At 38.2% G+C, this 17,411-nt stretch overlaps 1 protein-coding gene across 1 annotated transcript in view; it reads left to right on the top strand.

Annotated features, from left to right (window-relative positions):
- ctnna2 (catenin (cadherin-associated protein), alpha 2) overlaps positions 1–17,411 on the top strand; it is a 338,846-nt gene that overhangs the window by 21,372 nt on the left and 300,063 nt on the right. The window contains exon 2 of the mRNA XM_005945770.3: positions 11,057–11,163. Within this exon, the coding sequence (XP_005945832.1) occupies positions 11,062–11,163 (102 nt within the window). The 5' untranslated portion in view covers positions 11,057–11,061. The remainder of the gene's footprint in view (positions 1–11,056; positions 11,164–17,411) is intronic.

Raw genomic sequence — 17,411 nt, 5'->3', positions numbered from 1 at the left:
GTGTGATAACCTTATTCAATTTCGCGCTGACAGTGTGACTCGGCATGAATAAATACAGAAATGTCTGCTTTACTACAGTACTACACATATCTGTTTTGATAGGTACACTAGCCCAGTTATGTGCAGCAGAACTCAAGCCTGTGCTCACTGAATAAAGACATGGAGCAAATTATTTTGAACACACTTTATTAAAAAAGGTTTTATTTTTGAAATTTGTTTGTCTCACATTTTAAATATTGCTGTGACATTGAAAATGAAATGAACCAGACAAAACTAGATACGAGCATGAAAACGAGCTAAAAGGTCATACCTGATTAATGTTTATCAGCTTTTACCACAAAAACAACACAATTACAGCCTAACAACTTTAGCAATTTTGTTCATCTTCAGCAATTATTTATTGGTTACTTTGTTACATAGAGTTCGTCAACAAAGGATTTGATGAATTGTCTGTTATAGTAGCTTTCTTATTACTATTATTACTATTAACTTTGTTATTATCAGCTTTTTGGGATTTCTTTACCTGGATGTTTGAGCGTGCATTGTTGAACATTGTTATTACTGGGATTTCTTCATTTTGGTTTTGCTCAAATAAAATTGAATTGGCTTTTGCACATCTCTCAGTTTTACGGGGTGCTTTTTTTTGGTAAAATATAAAATAGGATTCCTGTTGCTGAATTAACATTTAACTCAACAATTGCATTATTTTTCAATAGGCTAGCTAATTGCTTTTGGGTTGTTATTTTGCTGGTTAGTGATTGTATAGCTTAGGTCTTTGTGAGATACTGGTCGGAATCTCAGGGAATCGGCAGGGAATTCCTTGACCAGTATCAAGGGTGCTAGACCAAAACCCTTGTTGTCATCTCTTTGCTTGGCAGTAGAGCACCGCAATGGCGACTTGTCTGTAAAAACTCGCCAAGTATTGACCAAATAGTGAAACTAGTGAAAAAATGCAATGCAAACTGGAAACGCAGAATGTTCTCTTTCAAAATAAAAAATGGGTCTTAATGCTGAAATCAACATGTTTCAAGAGGTACAACTTTTACTTTGAAAGTTAATGATCTCTTTTTCCAGTTTCATTTTTCACTATTTCACTAGCACTCAGTGAGCACTCGGCCAGTGTTTCCAGTGAAGTCGTCATATTCCACGCGCACTACAGACAACTACAGCAACAGGCTAGTGACCAGCCAATGGTGTGGTTATTTTTCTTAAAGCACCAAATACTTTTTTTTGACCCATTACACTTAGTGATAGCCAGCAACTTTCAGCAACTACTCGCCGCCAGTTGGAGAATATCTATATTTTTCCCTAGCAACTGGTGGTTTCCAGAAGGTCAATTAATGGTTTTAGATGTGAGTGGTTCTGGCTTTAGCAATACTTTTTACAGGCATCCAGCCACTACTCATTAGCTTGTTGAGTAAAACATTTTTACCAGCAGCCAGTGGTTGCTAGGGGGTCATCGATCAGTCTTTAGGCCTACAACACCTCTCTATCTTCTGGTATCATTAATATATATTAAGGTTAGGTATTCTGATCACACCAACTTATGAGGTGATTTGAAAAAGCCAGAAATATAAAGATTCAGGCACAAATGAGTGCACAGAAACCCACCTTTTAAACCCAGACAATACCCAGTTCACATCTGGCTGACTGAGGTAATTACTTTACATCTGTTTTCAGTTGTCTCTCTGCCATGTCATCAGCGTTATTTCAAAGAATAGCTGACACAAGCACAACCAGAGGTAATAATATTGTTTAATGGGCAATAAAAACAGACAGTATCAAGAAGACCCTACATTAGGTGACAAATGAGCTGACTTGCAGAGAATGGCAGCATGTGGCGAACTTGCTACGGATGCCATTGTTGCCACTCCCGCATTGCTGCCATCTCTGCACACTAATAATAAAACATGTCATTCAAGCTGAGAGAGAGCACTAAATATCTGTCCTGGTGCTCTCTCCCTCTGTGTACATGACCCTCAGCTTCACAGTTGTTGCTCACTTTTACAATTTTCATTCTGGTCGGAACATTTTGGCTAAAATTAGTTAAAAGGGGAGTTTTGAGGAAGCAGAAGTCAAAGTCACAAAAAAATGTTGGTGTTGTTCTGAATGCTTTTTAATAACACATTCGAAGTTGTAGGAGGTTTTACAATTTGTGGTTGACTTTGTTAATGTCTTGGTCGTCTTAGTTCTTGCTTCTGTGTTTTATTTGTGCTAAATTCATTACCATTCCTAGGTTAGATAGACAGAAGAGGCATGGAAGTTGGAAAATCAAAAAGAACAGTGTGAAGCCCCAAGATAATACACTGGAAATCATGTGTGTTTTGCCACTGCTACATAAAAAATTCTATGGTTAATTCAGTGTTTTAGACAATTTATGAGTTCCTGCATATGGCTTTCAAAGTGCATCTGAAATACTGTCAGTCTGCAGTTCATGCTTGTATTTTAATCCATCCGTTTCCGGATATTATTTTTAAGTAGTCTGGATTCGACCAGACCAACACTAAGAATCCTTTAGTTGAAATAGCTCACCATATATGCCTTTAGACTTAAGCGGAAACCACAGTACCTGAAGGAAATACGCTCTAATAAGGAAGAGTATGGAAATTCCACGTGAGCCTGCTGTCACCGCTAAGCATCTGTGCTGCCCATCTGTGTGAGTGTGTGTGTGTGTGTGTTTTAATCAGAAGGTGTTTCTAAGCAACATCACAGATGAGCAACACTTAACCTAATAAACATCTTGATTAAAGTTATGTATATATTTTAGTTGCTCCGGCCTACTGAAGGTTTTCTAATGAGTGCAATTATTGTATGAGCTTTACAAAGCATAGTACTTAACACTACGAAAATAAATATCTTATTTAATCCATTTTTTTATGTTTTTCAGGGCGAATCCATAATGCTGAAAAAACTGTGGTTCCACAGTAGTTTCTTCAACCGGTAAACAGAAACCTATATTAACGATCGGGTATTGAGTGGGCAGACATAATTAACGTACTAAGACAACTGAAGTATTATAAACACCAACACACAAAACAAGAAACCTAATTAACAACAAAGCTGCAATTTGGTGTGCGCTCTTTGCCAAACTCGGAAGGCACAGTATCTGGAAGCTTGTGATTAATTGAGCAGTGAGGATGCTGCTTTCTGGCACTGAAATGAATTGCTGAACAGCAGCGCTTGATAAAACTAGCAGGAACTCCACTTGTGAAGTACTGAGTTGGAGTTGGAGTTTGCAGTATATTATATTGGCTGTTTAACCTCTGGGTGGCTTTTTCTAAATTTAATTCAGAGGGGCTTCTTTTTACATACATAAGTTATTATGTACTGAATTACTTTGTGAACGTGTGTAACGTGTCAACTCACAATTTAAGCAGGGAGGCCTTCACCATAAAACTAACACATAAACATGACATGGCATTATTTTATCATTTGGTAGAGAGCATTTCAAAACTGGAATTGATCAAGCACGTGCTTTGTTGATTGTAATAATTTTTGTTTTGTAATTTTAATAACGTGGCTAATTAAGACCATAAAAACAAGTTTATAACGAGCCATGGTGCTGCTCATAAAACTTTTCTGTCCCTGATTTTAAAACTTTTTAAATTTCCATTGATAGCTGTTACTGTTCAGCCTAGAGGGTAGATTATTTATGCAAGTGTTGGTGCATCACAGGTTTTTTTTTTTGAATAAATCTAAAAATTCTAGCACATGGCCCATTTTCCTTCTTTGAATTGTGCTACTCTAAACCTTCTGAAACCTAATCACTCTTCCCCAAAAGCCTGTCCTGAGGCAGGAGAAAACCGTTGTGTAATGGGAACGTGATGGTAAACAATTCTGCAAAAACTGGTACATCCCTAGATTGTGTCTGCACATGTGTCTGTGAAGAGACAAAAACACACAAATTTATAGCATGCTGAAAACAGTGTGTGACAAAACTGTAGATTTCTTGTGTGCTTTAAAAAACCTGAATGTGCTTTTTCTGTATTTGCTTTTTTTTTTCTTACTCATGTGTTAAAGGCAGTCCCCAGAGCTTTAGAAACTTTTGTGACATCCTCCGTTCTGACTGTATCCCGCTCATCTCAGTGCAACAAATGACCCATTCTGGGTTGCGCCCTGTGCTTTTCTTTTTCTTTTTCTTTTTTTTTTTGAATAGATGTTGCTGTATGTTTTGCATACCATTATGCATCTTAGTGATTCTCAGTGTCCAAACAGTTAAAGATAACACAAATCTTCTACATGTTACAATGTTAGACGGCTAACTCACAGGACAATCAGTGTGGACTGAATTAATTTTTATTGCAGATTAACGTGCAGATTATTTTCATGATCGGAATGTTTGCTGTTTGCTCTATAAACTATCAGAATATGGTTAAAAAAAACTGACTAGTACCAGAAAATATTCAAATTCAAGAAATTGGAGTTAAGAGATTATCACAGTAGCTGCTGATTGATTCAGCAACCAATTCATCATTGTAGCTTTGGATCAAAACCCTTCATCATGTTTATAGGCAGGTAATTTCTTGCTTTTAATCTGGTTTTTCCAGTCAGTCGAAGACACTTGAGATGCTTTTGAGTAAAACATACTAATTAGACAAAATAGATCCACAAGAAAGAAAATCTGTGCCTTCACAGAGGACACTCTCCCTGGGGTGTTGTGGTACCCTGGAGTTTATTTAAAGTACAAAGCTATAATTGTAGCAAATGTAGTGCCACAATGACAAGTAGATAAACTATTGTCCCACTTCTGTAGCTATCTCTGGTAAATCTAGAAGCTGTTTGTGATGATACTCTTTTTGTGTCATGTTATTTCTTCTACTTTGAATGTGTGCACCTTTTCACAGTGTTGTTAGTTGAGAGCATGATGCCAAATCATGAAAGCTGTGAAACAGAATGCAAGTCACTTAACAAACTAACACTTTATACTTGTTTCTTTAATCTTGGGACAGCACTGTTGAGATAAAAATGTGCAGTGAAATGAGAGTGACTGCATAATATGCACTTGTGGTTCATTTTTATCAATATTTTTCAATGACCTCACATAATAGGCCCCAGTCTGGGGCATGACAATTTATTCCATTGTCCATTACGTATTGTTTTTGCCTGTTTGGTTTGCCAAAGCGGTGGGTAGTTATAAATAAGGCTATATCCAAATATTCCTCTGTTCAGCTATTTGTTAGTTAAGCGGGTATTCTTTTTTGGGACTGGGATCACCAGTCCCAAAAGAGTTGATCTCATTGTTTTTTTAAACAACACCTTTTCATACACTTTTAGTGGGCTAACTAAACACATTTCAAAAGTATGTGGGGACATTATCATGGTGCTGTCCAATAGTGTCGCACTCTCAAGCCTAGAAATACTACTCTATCGTTCTCTCTGCTGTATACAGGGAGTGCAGAATTATTAGGCAAATGAGTATTTTGTCCACATCATCCTCTTCATGCATGTTGTCTTACTCCAAGCTGGATAGGCTCGAAAGCCTACTACCAATTAAGCATATTAGGTGATGTGCATCTCTGTAATGAGAAGGGGTGTGGTCTAATGACATCAACACCCTATATCAGGTGTGCATAATTATTAGGCAACGTCCTTTCCTTTGGCAAAATGGGTCAAAAGAAGGACTTGACAGGCTCAGAAAAGTCAAAAATAGTGAGATATCTTGCAGAGGGATGCAGCAGTCTCAAAATGCAAAGCTTCTGAAGCGTGATCATCGAACAATCAAGCGTTTCATTCAAAATAGTCAACAGGGTCGCAAGAAGCGTGTGGAAAAACCAAGGCGCAAAATAACTGCCCATGAACTGAGAAAAGTCAAGCGTGCAGCTGCCAAGATGCCACTTGCCACCAGTTTGGCCATATTTCAGAGCTGCAACATCACTGGAGTGCCCAAAAGCACAAGGTGTGCAATACTCAGAGACATGGCCAAGGTAAGAAAGGCTGAAAGACGACCACCACTGAACAAGACACACAAGCTGAAACGTCAAGACTGGGCCAAGAAATATCTCAAGACTGGTTTTTCTAAGGTTTTATGGACTGATGAAATGAGAGTGAGTCTTGATGGGCCAGATGGATGGGCCCGTGGCTGGATTGGTAAAGGGCAGAGAGCTCCAGTCCGACTCAGACGCCAGCAAGGTGGAGGTGGAGTACTGGTTTGGGCTGGTATCATCAAAGATGAGCTTGTGGGGCCTTTTCGGGTTGAGGATGGAGTCAAGCTCAACTCCCAGTCCTACTGCCAGTTCTGGAAGACACCTTCTTCAAGCAGTGGTACAGGAAGAAGTCTGCATCCTTCAAGAAAAACATGATTTTCATGCAGGACAATGCTCCATCACACGCGTCCAAGTACTCCACAGCGTGGCTGGCAAGAAAGGGTATAAAAGAAGAAAAACTAATGACATGGCCTCCTTGTTCACCTGATCTGAACCCCATTGAGAACCTGTGGTCCATCATCAAATGTGAGATTTACAAGGAGGGAAAACAGTACACCTCTCTGAACAGTGTCTGGGAGGCTGTGGTTGCTGCTGCACGCAATGTTGATGGTGAACAGATCAAAACACTGACAGAATCCATGGATGGCAGGCTTTTGAGTGTCCTTGCAAAGAAAGGTGGCTATATTGGTCGCTGATTTGTTTTTGTTTTGTTTTTGAATGTCAGAAATGTATATTTGTGAATGTGGAGATGTTATATTGGTTTCACTGGTAAAAATAAATAATTGAAATGGGTATATATTTGTTTTTTGTTAAGTTGCCTAATAATTATGCACAGTAATAGTCACCTGCACACACAGATATCCCCCTAAAATAGCTAAAACTAACAACAAACTAAAAACTACTTCCAAAAACATTCAGCTTTGATATTAATGAGTTTTTTGGGTTCATTGAGAACATGGTTGTTGTTCAATAATAAAATTATTCCTCAAAAATACAACTTGCCTAATAATTCTGCACTCCCGGTACATTGTGGAAGGAAGCAGCTAGGCTTCAGAGTGACAGCAGACATGCATGGTGTGAGGAAAAATTAAGGAAAGCTAAGAGCTCTAGGGTTCTTTCTAACTTTATCCCTAATTGACCATTTTATGTATAAATATATCTGAAATCACAGCAAATTGCAGCTAACCTCATCTCACTCGCCTGGTGAAACTTATATTATTTGCTGTTGATTACTACCGATGCTTTAAACCCGCTCAAAATTGTATTTGAAATGGCCCTAATGAGATGCACCAATTGCCAGCTATTCAGTTTGTTAACTCATGCTGGTGACGTGTGTGTTATAGCATTGCATGCAAATTGCACACTTCTCCTAACACCTGCTGTACATGCATAGTGGTTAAATGACCAAATCTTATCTGTAACCCAGGTTGTCAATTAAGGTTCTTTTGGATTAATGTCATATAACCTTTAAAATACATTACTGTGTCACTACTCCTCCAGAACTCTGACCACATTGACCCTGAAACTAATGACCAATTGATTAACATTAGCTACCTCTGTTTGCTAATTAGCACTCACCCTTGCTGTGACAGTGACGAATTTTGTGCCCTTCACCTGCTTAAAGGGAGCGTTATTGACCTATCCAGATTGAAAATCCTTACAACTGCCTGTACCTTTGTACGTTTTCACTGTGGAAGGATCCTCCCTAAGATATATGTAAACACAGACAAAGTCAAGCTCTGGCAGGGACTTCACTGTTTTCAGTGATTGAAATAATGGAGTTGGTAATTTGTTTTCTTCATTTGTGGTTTAAATGGTAGAAAATTAATGAGCTGGTGGTGCTGCGGTACTATGAAGTGTCCAATGTTGACCAGTTCGTTCCGTCGCGTGGCTCTCAATACCAGCCACCTCATTGAAAACTATGAATATGTGACTCCATTCAGTCAGATGGCAGTACTGTATTACTGATAAACATGAGTCTGATTTTTTTTCTTCAGAAATGCGTCCCCACATATCATTCTGTTTCATCATATTTGTTGTTACACTGTGCAGCTGAATGTGGTGAATAATGATGTTATAGATGACATCTCTTTGACAGATGGCAGTCGCTCAGCTGTTTATATTCTGGCTCTGTGAAAGATGTAATCTTGTCGAAACATCCTGACTGAATTTCTACTTTCTTTCCTGCTTCTGCTTTGCATCATCGGAAACCCTGCTTTGGACTATTTTTGAAACATTTTGATTTATTATTAACATAGGTGCATTACAGATACGTGGTAGATGACAGTGAACTTAATATTAATAAAAAACAACCCATAAACCATCTGAACATTCACCTTCACTGGCTATATTATAGTAATGTTATTCACTTGCACACGTTGATTGTGATTTATTGTTCATTTGTGGTGTTGCAGTGATGAAAGCATTTGTGTAGTCATTACTGTGGAAAGCATGCTTTCTTTACTTTTCTCCATAGCTTATACTAATTCAGTGTAAAAACAGGAAGGGCTATCATTATCGGCATGACTTAATTATTGCACTGCAATTTATTATGGTTCTGACTAACCAATTAATTTTCTTTCAAATGCTGCTTGTTGTTCAGACTCTGTTTTCATGGGGTTACCCTAGTAACCAAATGTTTGGTGTTTAAAATGTCATTAAAATGTCAGAGGAAGATGAAAAATGTTCATAACCAACATTAAACGAATCCTAGGCGACATATGAAATGTCATGTTTGGTATGAAGAGCAGTCCACAACTAAAAGATGTTTAGTTTATGATTACAAGGCTTGGTAGTATTTCTATAAATACAAATAACCTAGACAATATGTTGAATATCAAAGTAGCTGGCAGATCGACTACTCGGCTGATTCAGTCAAAATAGTTATTATAAACTTTATAAAGGCTATTTATTTTCAGCACTTTTACTTTAATGCAGTCACCACTGGTTTTGACATTTTCCCTTCAGTTGTAACTACCATCTGTGACTTAAAACCAATAGCTCAATAGACACAGTCCCCTTCTTTTATGGCTTGGTTAGATAAGGTATCACAAATAATTTGCATCTTGGTGTTTGAGAAGTTACACTGACATACACCAGTGAACTGTTTATTACATTACAATAGGGCACTGGTATTTTTCACAGTGCTGCTGTTTTCCCGTCTATGGCGTGTTCTTCTGCCTCAAGCATTCACATCACTTCTGCTTATTCTTATTGTACATACAAAGCTCTGCCAGGAACATTTTAATATCATAAAAACTGTCTAACTAGTTTTGACAAGAGCAGCTGTCATTTGCATTATCTTGACTCTAAGTAGCAATCCATTACTATTATTAAGTGTTTTAAAATACTGTAGAAATGATGATGTTGTTCTAAATAGCAGACCGTATAGTTTCTTCCTTTACAAAGTCAACATAATGATGTTAAGAGTGAATTTACCAGAAAATGGCAAAAAACCCTTACTCATATTTCAACTAAGTACAGCGGATTAAACCTACTAGTAACACACATGTTACGTCATCTAGTAAAATCAGCTATTACAATGAAAGCAAGCTTGCACTCATTTAAATACTGAATTATGGATCTTAAAAATATCTGCCTCATGTTCACTGCAGCAGTAGTTGCACAAATGTCTGTCTTTCAAGGAAGTAAGTGAGAATTCTGCCATTACAGCCAGCCCCCTACTCTTACCTGCTAATACAAGTTTGTTACATTTTGAAAATGTCAGAGCAGAGAAAGTACATTCATCATTCCCTTAGGTTTTGTCAAAGTGCTGTGCATGATAGATTGATGAGCTGACGCACAAGGTCTGATTCATTGTCCCTCACATTTCCTTGCAGGCGACAAAAATGTAATGACATGAGCATAAGTACAGGCCTGCAAACTTTTTAAAAATAAAGGTCCACCATTATCAGTAGTGCCAGGTTGCTACATTTCCTTCTGTCCATCTATCTTAACCTGCTGTGTGTAGTGTTGGGAGCCTGTGGCCCAGATCTGTCATTCCTATTCACATTATTTATTCCCCTCTGCCTCATTGACATTGGCAGTAGACTTGGCCAGTCCCAGTTGGCCCATTCTGAAATTGCTTACCGTAGAAACATCCCCACAGTACCAACAGACTGCTACCCCCATACCAGCTGTTCAGTAGTCACATTCACCTAATGTAACCTACTGAGTCCCCCCCAAAAGAACCCTCCAAAAAACAAAAACCAACCTACCCTCAAAAAAATAGTTCTAGTTTAGCACAGATTGTCTGAAGAACTGCCCAGTTGAGACTCATATTGCAGAGCTTAATGTGACTTCTGGTTTTGCCCTTTTCTGCAGAGGAAGCTCTTGAGGAGGTGGTCGGATTAACTGAAGGAGCTGAACTTGGGGCTTATTTTGTTTCCAAGTTTTATCAAGCTTTCATCCCATTTCCCACTCCTTCTTCACTGTTTCTCTTCATTTGCATTCTCTCATTGTACAGTTGCACAATAATGCAGTGTTTGTACCTGAATACTTTGACGTAATCAAAATGCTGCTCAGATTCTTCTAAAGGAGTGTGGACAAATGTAGGCCAGAACTCTACAGAATGACAAATACCTTTAAAGTGATACACAATAGAGTTCTCTCTGAACTTATTACAGCTATACTCAGTAGATTACAGATTAGCAGACATATATTATACTGGTGGTGTTAATTATTAAAGTTAATTACAGTGTCTTAAGGTTAGAGAAGTGACCACTCTTTCATTGATGGTTTGATGGGATTGTTGACTGAGCTTTTTTTATGTGCAGAGCCAGCATTTGCCGTTTCCAGACTCCACTGAAACGTTGCCTTCCATTGAAACGATCCACAACACAATGTAGAAAGGCTACCCCCCCATCAAAAGCCTGACCCACTCTGAAACCTATTGTGTTTGTGCACTTATCATCTGGCTGGCTTTACATACATACCTGCACGTTTTTAATTCTGCCCCCCTGTACCATTATCAGCAAAACATTGCTTTTTGAACACATTATATATGTAAATACCCCAGAATACCTTCAATAGCACATGGGGAAATTTACTTTGTGCAAATTGTAAGATTTTTTTTTCATGTCCAATACATTTTATGTTATGTTTCTAACTTTTAATTATTTTGTTTTTAACAGAGACCATGACGACCGCCACCTCCCCTATCCTATTGAAATGGGACCCAAAGAGTCTTGAAATTCGCACCTTGACTGTGGAGCGGCTTCTGGAGCCCCTGGTGACACAGGTAGATAAATCTATGACATAAACATAACAAACGGTTTTAAGTTACCAGCCATAGCCAGAGCAAAGTCATAACTTTTGGTAATCCACTCATTTGTTTGCAGTAAATAATGTTTGGAGAATTTCTGAAGTCTAATGGTGTCAATATTAATGAACAAGTAAACAAGCTATAATTGTTACAGTTCAGTATCAGAGCAGCAATTACTTTCTGGTTGCACCTTGGCTGGATCACTTGTTACAAGGTTGTTAAACTGTATTGGTTTACAGCCAGGGACTTTGGCTCATCGCAAATGACTTTGCCTTTTAAGCTGAACAGATGGCTGAAGCAGACTTTGATGACGTTGGCTTATTGTGACAGAGTTTCTGACTAGAATTGAATATTGTTTCTATTTAGTAGATTCACTTTCAGGTTCTTGTTTTGTCTATTATAGTATTATATTATATTATATACAGAGATCCCTCGCTATAACGTGGTTCACCTTTCGCGACCTCGCTGTTTCACTGATATTTTTTATTGTATTTTATCTTTTTAACAGTGTATTGTATTCTGCGTCTTGACTGGCTGTAGACCATTGTCAGTCAATCTCGTGTTGTGTCTCCTTTACAGTAAAGAATGCGTTCAGCTTGTCAAATTTACATAAATCTTCGATTGCTAGCAGTGTGACTCTGAAGTGCTGTACTGTATGTTTGTAAGTTTTCTTCTCAACAAACACAACTGTGTCGATAAAATGCGGTAGCACCCAAAGGCAGAGGAATATGCTAACCATCGCACAAAAAGTTGAACTTCTAGACATGCTAAAGGAAGGTAGAAATTACCGGATTTTTCAGAGCATATGGCACAACTGATTATAAGGCGCATTAAGCAAAACAAAACAGTCAGATAAGTCAAACTTTACTCAACTCATTCTTCTTGCTTCTTGCTTGCTGCTACCATTGATTCATTAATGTTGAATTCTCTCGCAGCTGCTCTATTCCCATGTTCTGGGCCCTGAATATGAACCCCTCAAAACAGGGTTTGATCTTTGGTTTCATTCTATAATACTGGACTTATTTTTCTACGAAGGTTTGAACTTTGAGAGTGTTTAAACAAGAGAGAAAAGTGTGAAAATGTTCCCCAAAAACTTCCGCAATAAACGAGGGACCACTGTATAGTAATGAGTTCATCACTGTCGAGTCTGTTAAAGGTAAAATGATTCAAAAGTGTGTCACCTTTCAATAACTGTAGTATTTCCAACAGTTTTGTCTGTTGAAGAAGCAAAAGAAAGACTTTGTAGAAACTATACTGAAATGATAAAAAAAACAAAATATACAGTAAACCATGTGCAACCACTGATACATAAGCAATAAATAATTATGAAAGCAATGAATATGAGAAACTCCACATGGAAAATATTTACCTGTACGAAATTGGAAAGGTTAGTGACCAGGGGAACATTAGTCAAAACATAGTTGTAGCTATGTTTAGCAGGTAAACAACAAGTCACAGTGCGACTAATTCTAACGTTCAGTTTAAGGAAGAGGAGCCAAATGTAAACCAAAGAGCAGACAAGTTGGTTTAAAGAAAGAAAAGGAAAAAAAAAAAGATAGTATTTAAGTGTTTGCCATAACTTGTTGAGCTAGTGTTCTGGCTGAAGAAAAGGGACTGTAACCATAGATCAGAAAGTTAAATCAGAAAATGAATACCACACACAATAGTGTGGAAGAGGAACATGTACACAGACAGGTAACAAAAGAAAAGGAAAGAAAACAGTGGAATAGTGAGAAAAGATAAACAAGGTAATGATGCAAGGGGAACATATTTTGCACCAGAAAAAACAAACAAAAGTAAACAAACAAACAAAAAGCCAAACTAAAGAAAAACTTTCTATGGTCTTTGGTACCCCCCACACACACACACACCCAAACAAACAAACCTTAGTTTCCTCTGCTAAAGAACAAGAATATGAGTTGTATATTGGAATTATTTTCTATGGTCAGGTGACATGAAGATAAATCTCTCTGTATAAGATTTGATCCAGCACACTTACTGTGAACCTGGCCAGAACTGCCACATTGTTGCATAGTTCTGACAGTGAAGCATTGAGGTGAGAATGCAGCAGTACAAGGCTGCGTGAATGCCAAAAGCTTTTGTGGAGATAGGACTTTGAATTCCTATGGCTATACCGAAAATATGGGTAACAATGTCAGAAGCTCAACAGAACAGGAATATTTCAGCATAACAATCCCAAAACACTGTCAAAAGACTCACTACAGAAGAGGAAAAAAAACATGGAAAAACCATGACCTCGCTATGTGTGTTGCCTGGAATAGAAGAACTTTTGGGTGTTTTAAAGAGGTAGAGCATCATAACCCCTCCAGCTACAAGATGCTGAAGAAATCACATCTTGTTTTTCCAGAAAATGTATGCAACACTACAATCCTTCATGCTGAGGAGGATTCACTCCTCCTTAGTACAGAGGGTTTTATCAGAGACGTTTTGTCTGACTTCTAGCATGTGTTAAATATGGTTTAAAGGCTCAAACCTTGGATGAACAATAAGCAAAGCAAAATGTGTATGTGTTACAGTGATGAATGCTTTTTAAAGAATTGGTTCAAGCACATGAATATGGCATGAACTGCTGTTTCATCCTTGGTGATTGTACTTGTGTGATCACCAATTGTAAAATACAAAATAGTAACACGTTCAACTCCAAATTTTAATCACTTGAACATTTCAAATAGATTACTGACTAATAAGAGTTTGTTAGAGACACACCAATTGCAATTTACTTGTCCAATTCCAATTTAAATTTAAGAACTATACCTGGAAGTATAAACAGAAACACTTTTCTTGAAGACAAATTATTATTTTCATAATAAAAGTAATTCATTATAGTCATTATAGCAGTAAAGTGCTTTATAGCTTAAAGTGAAAATAAAGTGGTCTATTATTATTGGTACAAATATTTAACTGTAAATGAGTACAAATGTTGTACTTATTTAAATCTTTTTAAACAAAAGCAAATTTATATAACAATGCAAATGTGAGGTTCCTGCATCATTATTCAGTATGTTTATAAAGTTACCAAATAAGATGACATCAATCCTTTTCACTTTTTCACTTATCTCCATAATTTTCCTCACAACTGCTTTTATCTTTTGCTCATACCGAGGCTGCTGGCTTGCAACTGGCTCTGATGAGCTTTAGCTTTAGCCACTTTGCCTTTGTTAGCTTTATTAAAATATCCATGTTTAAGTCATTGAAGGTTATTTAAGTTTCTCATTAGGTTCCTTTGCACACATTGAAAAGTTCCATGCTAACAACATGTTAGCATATGGCTGTGAGTGTGCACAGATCTATTTGCATTGCTGTTTTGCTCATGCATGAAGCAGACTGGCTCATCATCAGACATGTTGGAGGCTGACCATCCGGTCACAGGTCCAGGCCTTATCATCTGATTTTGGTTCCTGCCATTTAGTGCATCTCTAGAATTTGTATTATTTATTTCCACTCTGAGTGGTTATCAGTGCAATCAGCCCACTTGTGATTTAGGGAAGGTAATGGCTCATAGCCAAAACACATTTGTCTTGCCCAACAATAAATATTATAATTACAAATTCATTATCATCAAATATTCCAGCAGCCTTGACCAAAGATCCAAGCTTCTTTGCTTCGCTGCACTGTAGGGCTGCATGATTTTGCATAAAATGAGAATCACAATTTTTTTTGCTTAGAATTGAGATCACGATTCTCTCACGATTTTCTTTTCCAATATAAATATTTATTGCACTTATTAACTGCACATCAACTTCGTAACAGTTGAGACTGAACACAAAAACAATAAATGTCTCACATTTTGTCGTTGCCGCAAAATGTTATACTGCTTGTAATTCCGTCTCCACCGTTGCTCGACACTGCATGTATAGAGCAGGTAGTGCAACATTTTAAAAATAGTTGCGGGACGGCACTGTGTAGCGTTTGTCTAGGGTGTTGATCATTTTCCAAAATCCCTCGTTTTCAACAGTGTTGATGGGAGCCATATCTTTGGTCAGGTGATAAGTGATAGCCTCTGTAATTTCTTTGTGCCTGCGGGAGTTCGATGGGTATAGGGAAGCGCTGTATAAGGTTCCTGTTAATGATGTTTGGGTGGTTGACCGGGACGGATTTTCTCCTGTCACTCTTGGCCTTTATCATCTCTCACGTGCTTTTTTCCCTGCCACCTGACTTCTGTATCACGTGGTATAAGGCTCCGCCCTTGTCATTTGTTGAGCAGGAAGAGTGAGCACTTGTTTTCATGCAGCTTATGTCCCGGATCAAAATGCGGTACAATCGTCATCTTTTTTTTTTGTTTATTTTTGTTGGGTTTTTTTTAGTTGTCATTTCGAAATGAGATCGCACATAAGTATGAATTGAGATCGCGATTTTCTGACGATTAATTGTGCAGCCCTATTGCACTGTGCTTTGTACTTTTAACCAAGCCCCTTTCCTCTAATGAATGGTCTCTGCAATGTTATGATAGCTTAGATCTTTTCTTTGAATCTCATTCCTTTCGTCAGCTTTTGCTGGGCCGGAATTCAATTGCCCCCCCCGCCAAACAACAAGGTGGTGGTGGTTTTTTTGTGTGTCTCGTGTCAACATTTGTTAAGACTACTACTTTCTCTTTCTCAAATTCTATTTGGTTGTTGTGTAAGATTTCTTTGTTTGTTGGTGAAGGATATTATATTTTGAAGGCAGAACTATACAATGCATTTTCACATGTTTCAGTGAGTTTTTTCAGAAATCAACAATGAATTTTCAAGAGGCTTATTCACAGAAATCCTAAAATTACAAATCCTAAAAATACAGAATCCCACTGAGTCTGTTCCAGCAGGCATACTTTCTTTCCCCCAAGATGGCCTAATAAAGTTGCCTTATTGCAGGGCCGACCCACTGGCAGTTGTGGATATTGGATCTGTGAAGGTTAAAATTTCCTCACAGGCTGGGGCTCAGTTTGTTTACTGTTAGGTTCTCCAGAGAATGTTTCAAGTATTGATTTTATACTTTTGCCAGCTTTATCTGTTACAACCGCACTACATAGCCCTTTCTTCTCCTATGTCCAACCTTTACTGTTTGCTATTGTAAGCAAAAGATTACTATATCGTCTAGGTTTATCTGAACTTTGAGCTTTTCTGTCAAGCCATTTTAAAATCCTTCTGTCTGACTTAAAAGTGGGACCAGATCTTGAAGGACGCTTTACATTAAAGTCAACAACAAGTCATGTTTTCTAACTATTTGTTCCCTCTTTTAGAGGCCAGGGGAAAAACAGAAGTCTTCATAAAAATAAGTGAACAGTTGAAAGTTTTCATTACATCAGCTTTGAAAATCTCTGCATGATACAGTGGGGCAAAAAAGTATTTAGTCAGCCACCGATTGTGCAAGTTCCCCCACCTAAAATGATGACAGAGGTCAGTAATTTGCACCAGAGGTACACTTCAACTGTGAGAGACAGAATGTGAAAAAAAAATCCATGAATTCACATGGTAGGATTTGTAAAGAATTTATTCGTAAATCAGGGTGGAAAATAAGTATTTGGTCAATAACAAAAATACAACTCAATACTTTGTAACATAACCTTTGTTGGCAATAACAGAGGTCAAACGTTTACTATAGGTCTTTACCAGGTTTGCACACACAGTAGCTGGTATTTTGGCCCATTCCTCCATGCAGATCTTCTCGAGAGCAGTGATGTTTTGGGGCTGTCGCCGAGCAACACGGACTTTCAACTCCCGCCACAGATTTTCTATGGGGTTGAGGTCTGGAGACTGGCTAGGCCACTCCAGGACTTTCAAATGCTTCTTACGGAGCCACTCCTTTGTTGCCCGGGCGGTGTGTTTGGATCATTGTCATGTTGGAAGACCCAGCCTCGTTTCATCTTCAAAGTTCTCACTGATGGAAGGAGGTTTTGGCTCAAAATCTCACGATACATGGCCCCATTCATTCTGTCCTTAACACGGATCAGTCGTCCTGTCCCCTTGGCAGAAAAACAGCCCCATAGCATGATGTTTCCACCCCCATGCTTCACAGTAGGTATGGTGTTCTTGGGATGCAACTCAGTATTCTTCTTCCTCCAAACACGACGAGTTGAGTTTATACCAAAAAGTTCTACTTTGGTTTCATCTGACCACATGACATTCTCCCAATCCTCTGCTGTATCATCCATGTGCTCTCTGGCAAACTTCAGACGGGCCTGGACATGCACTGGCTTCAGCAGCGGAACACGTCTGGCACTGCGG

This window comes from Haplochromis burtoni, unplaced genomic scaffold (assembly GCF_018398535.1).
Source record: "Haplochromis burtoni strain Fernald_Lab_line unplaced genomic scaffold, NCSU_Asbu1 Contig_302, whole genome shotgun sequence".
Lineage (NCBI taxonomy): Eukaryota > Metazoa > Chordata > Actinopteri > Cichliformes > Cichlidae > Haplochromis > Haplochromis burtoni.
Note: the sequence above shows the minus strand (reverse complement) of the source record. Positions and strands in the feature narration are given on the sequence as shown.